The 10,125-nt window shown below is 45.3% G+C and overlaps 1 protein-coding gene across 1 annotated transcript in view; it reads left to right on the top strand.

Annotated features, from left to right (window-relative positions):
- The first annotated feature begins 269 nt into the window (after positions 1-269).
- Positions 270-10,125, top strand: part of LOC136015959 (regulating synaptic membrane exocytosis protein 1-like) — a 231,854-nt gene continuing 221,998 nt past the window's right edge. Inside the window, exon 1 of the mRNA XM_065682610.1 lies at positions 270-595. Coding sequence (XP_065538682.1) covers positions 432-595 — 164 coding nt within the window. The 5' untranslated portion in view covers positions 270-431. The remainder of the gene's footprint in view (positions 596-10,125) is intronic.

Genomic DNA, 10,125 nt, shown 5'->3' with positions numbered 1-10,125 from the left:
CCCCGCTCTCCTCCAGCCCCAGGCTCGCAGCAGCGGAGCTTTTCGGCGGCGGCGGCGGCGGCAGCACCCGCCCTTCCCTGCCGGCCCGCACCGCCCCCCGTTCCCGCACGCAGCCCGCCAGCGGCGACCGGAGCCCTCCGCGCCACGGCACCCCCGCCGCGCACGCCCACCGCCGGGAGGATGGGCTGCGGGCGGCGGAACGGCAGCCCCCGAGCTCCCTGAACCGCGGAAACAAAGGGAGCAAGCAGCAGGAGCCGGGCCGGGGTGGATGCGAGCAACCATGAAAGGCTGGGTCTCCGCCTCCTCCGCTGCTGCTAGAGAGCTGCCGGCTGCTGCTGCTCGGAGGACTACACTGTGAGAAGGGGGCGGAGGAGAGACTGGCCGGGGCTGCCGTGCGAAGGTAGAAGGTGTAAGGGAGAGGCGGCAGGAAAATGTCTTCTTCGGTGGGGCCCCGCGGCCCTCGCCCGCCCACGGTGCCCCCCCCGATGCAGGAGCTGCCCGACCTGAGCCACCTGACAGAGGAGGAGAGGAACATTATCATGGCAGTGATGGACCGGCAGAAAGAAGAGGAAGAGAAAGAAGAGGCCATGCTCAAGTAAGCAGACGCCAGTCATTCATTCATTCAGGCACTCATTCATGCGCCGATCGCCGGCGGGCGGGAGCGGGCGCTGCCACAGCCGGAGCCGGCCGCTGCCCAGGGCCGCCCCGGAGGGAACCCCTGGCGGGGCCGGCGCTGCGGGGCCCCGGTCCCGCTCCGCTCCCGACCCATAACTTCCCTCCTCCGCGGCCGTCCTTCCCGACCCCGGGCAGCTCCTCCCGAGGCAGAGCTGCTGGGAGAGCCCGGCACAGCGGGACGCGGCCGGGACGGCGGCCCTCCCCGCCCCGGGGGAGCCGGCGGGCGAAGGGGGCGGGCGGAACCCCCCCCACGGGGGGTGAAGGGTGAGGTGGGATTCCTTTGGGGTCCCCAGAACCCCGCCTCTCTCAGGAGGGGCCGCTGGGTGGGGTTTCCCTGCGTGCGGGAGCCTCCGCCGCCGCCGTGCTGCCACCGCCTGGCTCGGCCGCGGCTGCCCGGCGCGGGGCTGCGGCGACTGCCCCCGACCGCCGCCCCCCGAGCCGGCCTGCCGGCATCGCGGCGGGCGGGGGCAGCTCGCTGCGGGTTCAGCGGGGCGTTCGTCATGAGGAAATTAACGCAGTTAGTCGCACCGCTCGTTACAGAGGGGAAGCGTGCCCGCGTACGTGGTGGCGGGACGGAGGGGTAGCGGGTTTGCCCCGCTGCTGGCGGCACGGGAAGGTGTGTGGGGAGGTGCCATGTTTGGAAGCCAGGTCCCCACAGCCTCTCTTGAACCTTTTCGCTCTCATCTCTCTTCCCATCCTTGCCAAACCGCGCATGTGACCACATTTTCTGGTTTCCTCCGTCAATAGGAGGCTTCGAACGTAACGTTACAGAATTGCCTGCTGTGGGTGATGAGAATAAACAGATTGAAGCTGTGGCCTGTGGAGGAGAATCAGGGTTTCTCCTCTTCTGAGTACCCATCAGGCCTGTCTGCCCTGAGGGGGAAACGGTAGGAGAGGTGACGGGGATAGTGCAGACCTCTGGCGTTAACCCACACCCTCCCTGCCACGGCAGGTGTATCCTTAGCTCACTGTCCCTGGTTGTGTACACCTGTGTTCGGAAGGGGTGCTCTAGAGGTGTGACGTGATCTGGGTATCTCCTTTGGCAGCATCGGAAATACCCACTGGAGCAACGCAGGTTCCAGCTCTTCCCAGTGGCCTTTCTTTGACGGATGGGGAGACCAAACCCCACAGGCTCCTGGCCCTGCGGGGAAGCGGAGAGTGTGTTTCAGTGTGTTGCTTTGTCCCTTTCCATCCATGCTTGGCTCTGAGATTTCAGAGGGGCTACTAGAGGTGATTGCAGCGGTGGGCGCTGAGGCCCAGCTGTTAGAGCTGCATATTGCCATGGGGCTGGCCGGAAGCGTGGCATTTGGATCTCGGTCCAGGACGAAGAGTTCAGTTTGCTCTTGCTGCTCATTGTGCTTGGGGTGTGGCTGGTTGTGGACATGGGGTGGCTGAAACGTGAAAATGCACTGCATTAGTCAGTGTGGGGGAACGTAAGTGAAGGATCCCTCCTCGGCTTCTGTTCATCAGAAGAAAATTTAATAAGAGTACCTCAAAGGCTCTGAACTCCCATTCCTTGTCCTCCAGCCCAGCTACTTCCCTATAAATATTAGCTATTACTCCGTGAAGAAGATTACTGGTTCTGTGATGATGTTGTAGAGCAATACTATAAATCTTACAGTCACTGCAAGAATGAACTTTTATTGGTAGAGATGGTAATTTCTCAGCCCTATTCCTTTTAACATGGGGTAGAGGATAAATTTCCTCCCCCCCACCTCCCTGTTTTTTTTTTCTTCTGCCCTTTTGCATTGGAATTTCTGAATCCTGGACTGATACTTCCTTTTCTGTGAAATTATGGGAATCTTAAGCAGTTTTACTAAATGAATTTAGGGCACTTCAAATAAGAATTTTAGAAGAGGTCAGAAATTGTATTTTGTGAATCAAACTCGAAATTACCTCATCTTCAAGATTTGTGACATCCAAAGTTAAAAGTTTATTTCCTTACGACAGTTCTTTCAAATTGTGAGAATTACAGTCTGGGCTGTCCCTTGGTCTGATGAATAGTGACTTTTTAACTAGATTTTTTTCTTTAAATAAAGAGCCAGAAATTGCTAGAAGATGCATTGGGAAACTTAGAAACCTGTGTAGTCACTTTAGCTACATCGTTGGTTTTCAAAAATTAGGTCACAGCAAAGAGTTTTTATATGGATTATGATTTGATTCTTGCTTAGAGCCATTAGATTTTCTGAGATCGTTTGCCTTTTCTGTATGCCGAGCACTTACTTCCTCTTCGGGACAAGAGCTAGGTGCATCTTTCCAGAGAATAACTCATTTAAGATTGGATTTTGAGATGAAACTTACTCCCATAATTTTGGTTTGTTACAGATGACACTGCTGTATTATGGAAGTCACATATCATCACCATCCCTTCCTATTATCTTCAGTAAAAGTTTTTCTGATTATTCAAATGTCTCAGCAAATCAGCCACCAGTTTTCATTTAAAACCACCTGGCAGAGAAATGTTTCTGTCTGTAAAACCCACGTGCAAATATGTAATGTGCCCTGGAAGTGAAGCAGATCAATGCTGCAAGCTAGGCTACCTTCAGTCCTGGGCTGATCAGAGGCTGGCTATATGCTGCCTCATGAATCATAAGGGCTGAAAAGGGTGTGCAGTGTTTCTCTCCTGTTCTGGGTGTCCTGTAAACAATAAGAGTTTCTAAACCAGTACTTGTAATTTTCCTTTCCAGCACTCCTCACAGCAGAAAACTATAGGAAGAATTACTGGTTAAACTCCTGTGTTCTTCACATGCTGATCACAAAACTGGGGATGCAAGGGAATTTGAGGTGTTTCTGTGAGTAGACTGTGGATTTCAGGAGAGTGAAGGACACTAGTGTTATTGGTAAAGACACTGTGTCCCTCTCCTCTGTGTCTGTACATTTGTCTTCCTGAGCCCTGGTTCTGACTGAGCTAAAAGGCTTCTTGTAAAGCCTCTGCCAGTTCATGCTGACATCAGCGTATACTATGGACAGCGTCATGCTTTCACTGCTTGCACTGGGGGGTGACGTTCCACGTTAACATCAGGAAGAACTTCTTTACTGTAAGAGTGACAGAGCACTGGAACAGGTTGCCCAGGGGGGTTGTGGAGTCTCCTACACTGGAGATATTCAAGGCCCGCCTGGACAAGTTCCTGTGTGATGTACTGTAGGTTACCCTGCTCTTGCAGGGGGGTTGGACTAGATGATCTTTTTAGGTCCCTTCCAACCCTTGGGATTCTGTGATTCTGTGATTCTGTGACAAATGCATGCTCTGGTTTGAAACCACATGCTTGTCTCCTTCCAGGAACTTGCCCTGTCTGTCGGTTTGTTCAGTTTCCTTCAGCAATCTGGGGTTAACACAGCACCCACAGGATAAAGGCATGCAACTTGTACTGGCCAGTGTGGCTTTCTTCTAGGTATACCTGGTCAGCAGCAGAGACCTCATCCTCCCCTCACGATGTCAGATTTCAAACCACTGTGGGGACAGGTGAAAATTCTGCTATCCTATGACCTGTTGAATACCTTGGAGCAACGTGTTGAGGAGTTAGGACTTTTGTGAAAGTTTATCCTTTTGCTTTTGTTATGAACAGGTGCACCTTGGCATGAGGAGCACTTTAACATTAGCTGATTCCCTGGAAATTTCCTTTATATCCAAAGACGGGTTTTACATTCCTGCTGTAATAGGGGCAGTGGCAGTAGCTACTTCTGAGAGGAGAGCATATCCATGCTTTTGTGCAGTGAACTGTGGTCCTGGTCTGGTGTATGGGCTCGAATCCGCGTAACCACTTTGCTTACCTGGCACTAAGTAGAAACTAAGGCATCTTGAGTGCACTCCCATGAAATCTTTCCATAACGGTGCACGTGAGAACCTGTGTGTTTCTGTGTGTTCAGGGCATATAGGACCAGAGCATACGAGTGCTTTGGCTGCTGTATTGCTTGCTGTGTCTTACACCTAACTCTGTAAGTCTCAAACTACATAGTGATATACTTAAGTCCTCTGAAAAACCTGATAGTAATACAATACTTCAGTAAATTGTATTGATACTCAGTGTTGAACTCAAAGTGCTGTTGTCACAGTGGTGGCCACTTCCTTAACATGTAGGGGAGAGGCAGTGTTATGCTTCCAGCTACCTTAGGTGTAATAGCCTGGTGGTTACGAAGTGGTATACTTACCAGTACACTTACCAACCTGAAATTGTGTCCTGGGCAAGTGCTGTTATGTTATGACTTGGTGGAAAAAGTTTGGCTCCCCATAGAAAGAATGAAAAACTTATGGACCCAGGAGCCTAACTCACTGACAAGCCCAACAGGAAGAGCTCTCTTTGCAGAGAAGCCATCATCTCATCTCATGCTGTGTGCTTCTGGTTACCCACGGCTGTTAATATAGCCTTTTATAAAAGAGTCAGAGAAGTTTAAAATACTGAGAGGTCTGGGAGTAGGGAGCAGGTTCTCCTCCCTTCCAGCTGAATGATCAATCTTGGGGCTTCAAAGCTTTGCCTTTTTATTCCTCTGTGACTGGGAGAGCTTCACCTTCTTTGCCACATCTTTGATGGAGAGGAGTCTGTTGGGTAGGTGGGGCTTTACCATGGCAGACTCGACTCTCTTCCACTTGTTTGCCTGTTTCACACTGGCGTACCAGCTTTTGTAGGTATCTCTGAAGACTGTAGTCTCTAACAACTCTAATTGCAGCCTGGCCTTACAGACCCAAGCTTCTGCTGCTTCTGTATGAATAAATGTTTGCATAGGACACTGGTAGGATGTGCCATGGCCTTCTTTGCAGAATAATTCATGTTGGAGGCACTTTTTCCTTTTTTATGTGGTAGATACTCCTGTAGCTGATCGGGAAGCTCTTGGTCATGAGTGGCTGATGTCTAAATTGACATACAGATGTTGCCCTATAGGTGACTGATGTGACTAGCAGATTGTGAGGAAACATGAGAGGGAAGTTTTCAATGAGGCTGAAGAGAAAAACAAATCATTGTTTGCAAAAGTGGAGCAGGGGGACGGGGACACCATTTTAAAGGAAAATAGTTAAAAAGTTTGAAGTGTACATTGAAACACTAGATAGCCTCAGACTACTATATTGTTTGTGGGTATAAGGTGGCTTGAAGTGAAACAACCCCAGTTAATATTTAGCAAGTTTCAATCATAGACAAATGATATATAAGAACTATATGTACTTACTTCTGTGTACTTTACTAAAGTTTGCTTTTGTGCAGTTGTGAGCCTTTTCCCATTGAGTTAGGTAAGTACTAAGTGCAAACCACAGCAGCTGTGAACACAGTTGTGTTCCAGTTCTGTTCTCTTACAGACTCTCACAGCCCAAGAGAATTATGCACTGGGACAGCCAAAGTACTGTTATCCACCCCTGACGGATCAGTAGCTTATCAAAGGGGGCAAAGCTATAAATCAAACTTAGATTTTTTCCTGAAATTAGAAGGTTCTTAGTTACCGTGGCAGTCATTTTCTAGAGCAAACTTAAGTGAGGACAAAAGCTCTTACTACCTTTCTGGTGGGATTTAACAGGTTTGTGAAAGAGATTGTTTTCCAAGGGAATGGATGTAGTAGGGAACTTGGGGACACAGGAGGTTCTTCATAGTTTTGTGACTCTAATTGAGTAGCTTCAATAGAAAGGCTTGCAGGTGCTTGAAACCTTCCCAGATTTTAAGAGTTATTTCAAGATTTTCCATGGGAGTGGCAGTTAATAATTAGGGACAAGTTGATCCTAACACACTTTGGTTGAATACTTTGTTGAATGTTTTAAATCTTACGAGAGTGACTAGTATCTAATGTGTTCTTCAATCAGCCTGAATCATTCAGGAACAGAATTGCTTGTGGTCACTGCTCCCTGCCCCTTTCCTTCTCTTTCCTGTACAAGGTCCTTTACTCAGAGAGGGGGAAAGAGAACTGAACAGTGCGGAAACTGTTGTTGCCTTTTGGCCAATGGGAAATATCAGAAGGAATTTTACCAGCATTCAGGGGTTCAAGTTTTCACCACTGTGAGAGGGTATGTGTGGCCATAAAGGTGTCCTGATCAAAGGAGACAACTGTGGTGACCTCAGAATTAGAAGGAGGTATTTCATGACTTTAGGGGAATTTCAGGGAATCGATAGCAATTTTCAAGTAGGAAGGTGGACTGAGTAGTTCAAGAAGACAGTCAAAATGTATTCACAACTGCACACAGTCATGTGGGAAGGCAATTATGAGACATTCATTGACTGTTCTACTGGGGGTCTATCTCCCTGTGAAGGCAGGAGCAGGAGACTGTCAGCAGACAATAGCAGATTCATAGGAATTTCCTCAAAAGCTATAGAAAAGCAGGAAGAGATAGGGAATGACAGGCAATAATAAACATCCCTATCATGTTCAAGGCATGGGCTTCAGATCAGCATATGTTGAAATTCTGGAAGCTCTGAAGTGCAAGCTTTTGTCCAGAGCTTTTTTCTGGCCCCAGTTTCAGGGGTTTTATTAGAATGCGCAAGGTTCCTGTGTATGCGTCTTCCCACGTGATTATCCACTTGATACAAGAAGCCTCCAAAGCTCCATGCCCTGCTTTGTCTGACATTGTGCCAATACTTTCTGAGAGAGAAGTTCACGAGTCTACGAATTCATGGGCATTATCTGTGCCTTTCAGAAGGGTGAAGACAAAGACTGGGTGAAAGAACATGATCTCTGGGCAGGAACTGCTTAAAGTACAGGGTTGCTATAAACACAGATCTTGAAAGGAATTATTCAAGAAGAGACCATCTTCTCTAGATGGGGAAGGTACCTTCCTGTTGATTGCTTTCCTGGAAAATAGCAGAGGGAGAACAGCATTAAGAGAGTTTTGGAATTCTCAATCTTGTCAATGCCCTTTTAGTTCTGAAGGCTCTTGTGAAGAATTTTTTGCATCCCTGAATACAAGAAAGCAACTAACAAAGATGTAGTATGCTTTCTTTGTCAGGAGGTTATTAAGCATTTTAAGACTTAAACTTAATACCTTAGGAAAAGGTTATTTAAAAATATTGAAATACATTTTTAAATATTTAAAAATATTGGTGCCCTTGTGTTCAGGCTTCTTGGGATGCAGGCGTTACTGAAGGTGGAAAATGAGAAAACTGAAATTTTATTTTTGGTTGCCAATAGTTAGAGCCATTTATAATTTTTAGCCGGTTCTACCTTCTCCTTCACTCTACCCACTGATGCCCACTGCATTTGTCTTCTCCCCTGGGCCTGCCAAGTTTAATTAATAGATTCTGGCACACAATCATGTTTTTTGGGGAAAAGCCTGAGTGCCTACAGTTTAATTCCCAGTGGTGATAAAACATTAAGAAAATTTTATATAATCAGTCACAAACGCAGAGTGATTTCATTCTGCTTTTTGGAAATACTTGCATATAATTTACAGCTATTGGAATGGTTTACACCTGATCAGAGCTGTGAATTTTACTCCAATCAGATCCATATATCAGATCTGTAAGGATGCAGATAGCTTATTAGATCTCTGCATCTGTGAAGAGTTACAATTGTTTTAGCCCTTCTTTTATATTTCACAGATATTGTAAAATATTATGCAGTGTTTATGGTGTTGCCTAATTTTGGAACCTAGGCAGTAAATGTTAGTCAGGGTTATTTTTGGTTTTCACAACAAACAGCAAAAAAAGAATACCACTAATCACTTTGCTTTAAGAGTTACTTAGGTAAGATAATTTGCACAACACGATAGGATAGCATTGTAATTCTTTGTACTTGTAACTGAAGTAATCATTCTCAAAATTTGATTGCATGTCAGATATGTATGTCCAGAGAGAGTTTTAAATGGGAAAGCCAAGTTCCAAATATATTTTCTGGCACTCTTACAGAGGCAAGAAAAGCTAGTTGCAATTTTCAGAATAATGACACACACAAAACCATTCACACACTTGCCACTTCAGAGGCATGAAGAGGCACGGCACGATGAATAGCTGTTTCCAGACAGTTCTAGATTGAATTAGAACATCTATTTTGGCACTCATTTCTGAGTTTGTTCACATCAGGTGTGACTTATTTTCAGTGTCAGGACTTTGTGCACTTTGCATGTTGTTAGTATGATTGAACATAGGGGAGAAGCATGTCTGTGTATGGGTTGGGGTGTTTTATTTAGATATCTATAATAAAAATGGGTAATGTTTGAAATCTACTTTTTCTTAGGTTTGTCTTTCCTATATTAAGCCCTCTTGGAGTCACTGAAGATCAGTGTATGCCCCGAGAGCTGCTTTTTGAACAGGGGTGAACCTAGCAGATAGAGCTAAACTTTTTAGTGGTGACAGTGGTGGATCTAGCAACTTAACTTTTTGAAGTTTTGAGGATCTGGGGTGTAACCAAAGAATATTTTTCGCTGTATTTTGGGCTTTAGATAAACACCAGATTCTAGTTAGAGTGGTGGTTTAAATGTCTGGCATAAAAATACAGTTATTTACTTTAAGGTCCTTAATTGAGAGTAATTTTTTTTAAAACTTCATTATGTAAAATTTATTAGGACATTGCTCATGAATGGAGCACAGCCCAACAATGCTGTTTTAGTGTAAGTACTATTATATTGCAGAGAAGAAGTCTGCTGCTCTTCTAGCAAGAAACAGAGTGCTCTGTTTGTTCTGAAAATTGCTAATGGAAGTCTTCACATGCTTGAATGACCTAAGTGTGAAGTGTCTTCTCAAGTGTTTCTCTTGGTTACCAATACTGCGTACTCTGAATTGGTCAAACAAAGAAGTTATGTACCCAAAAGGCTGTCTACATCTTACACCAGCAGGTCTAATAAAAGATACTACAGTTTTTTTTACAAACCTTGTTTTGCCTATGAGCCTAGCAAGCATTACCAATTTCATAGCTGCTACTTATGAAGATTTTGTCTACATTTTCGTAAAATAAATCAGAATTCTAAAGTCTTTGAATATACTGTGAAGACTTCAAAATGATATAAATGAACTAAGATTTTGTAATGATTATATTGATGCATCATTCTCTTTCCAGATATTTACCTAAAGTCCTATACTATGCAAACAATCCAAAGGCTTAACTATGGGTTATTTGCATTAGTATGTATTACTCATGTGGAAGTATTCTACAGACCAAATGATCAGTAATAGGACTTCTGAGAGAAATGGCAATGGAGAGTTTATGTTAACAAAAGGCCATTTTGGAAGTGGATGATTGAATATGTTTAGTTGTGTTTTGAGCCATGATTTGTTGTTAGTATAACTGTTTTCTTTTGATGGTTTTATTGGTCTTGGAAAAGGCATGAACCAGAGTAGCTGAGCGTTCTAATACTGTTTCTTTACACAATTTCTATACCTTTTGCATGTAAGAAATCAGTCAGTGTAATTTTTCATTTGTATGCATTATTCTCTAGGTATTTAATTAGCCTTTCATATGAAGTTATTTTCAAAATAAAGTCATTGCACTTTTTGCAGTATTAACTTCAGAATCATTTTGACATTTGACATCAAGAGACTAAAT

Source organism: Lathamus discolor, chromosome 5, assembly GCF_037157495.1.
Source record: "Lathamus discolor isolate bLatDis1 chromosome 5, bLatDis1.hap1, whole genome shotgun sequence".
Classification (NCBI taxonomy): domain Eukaryota; kingdom Metazoa; phylum Chordata; class Aves; order Psittaciformes; family Psittacidae; genus Lathamus; species Lathamus discolor.
Note: the sequence above shows the minus strand (reverse complement) of the source record. Positions and strands in the feature narration are given on the sequence as shown.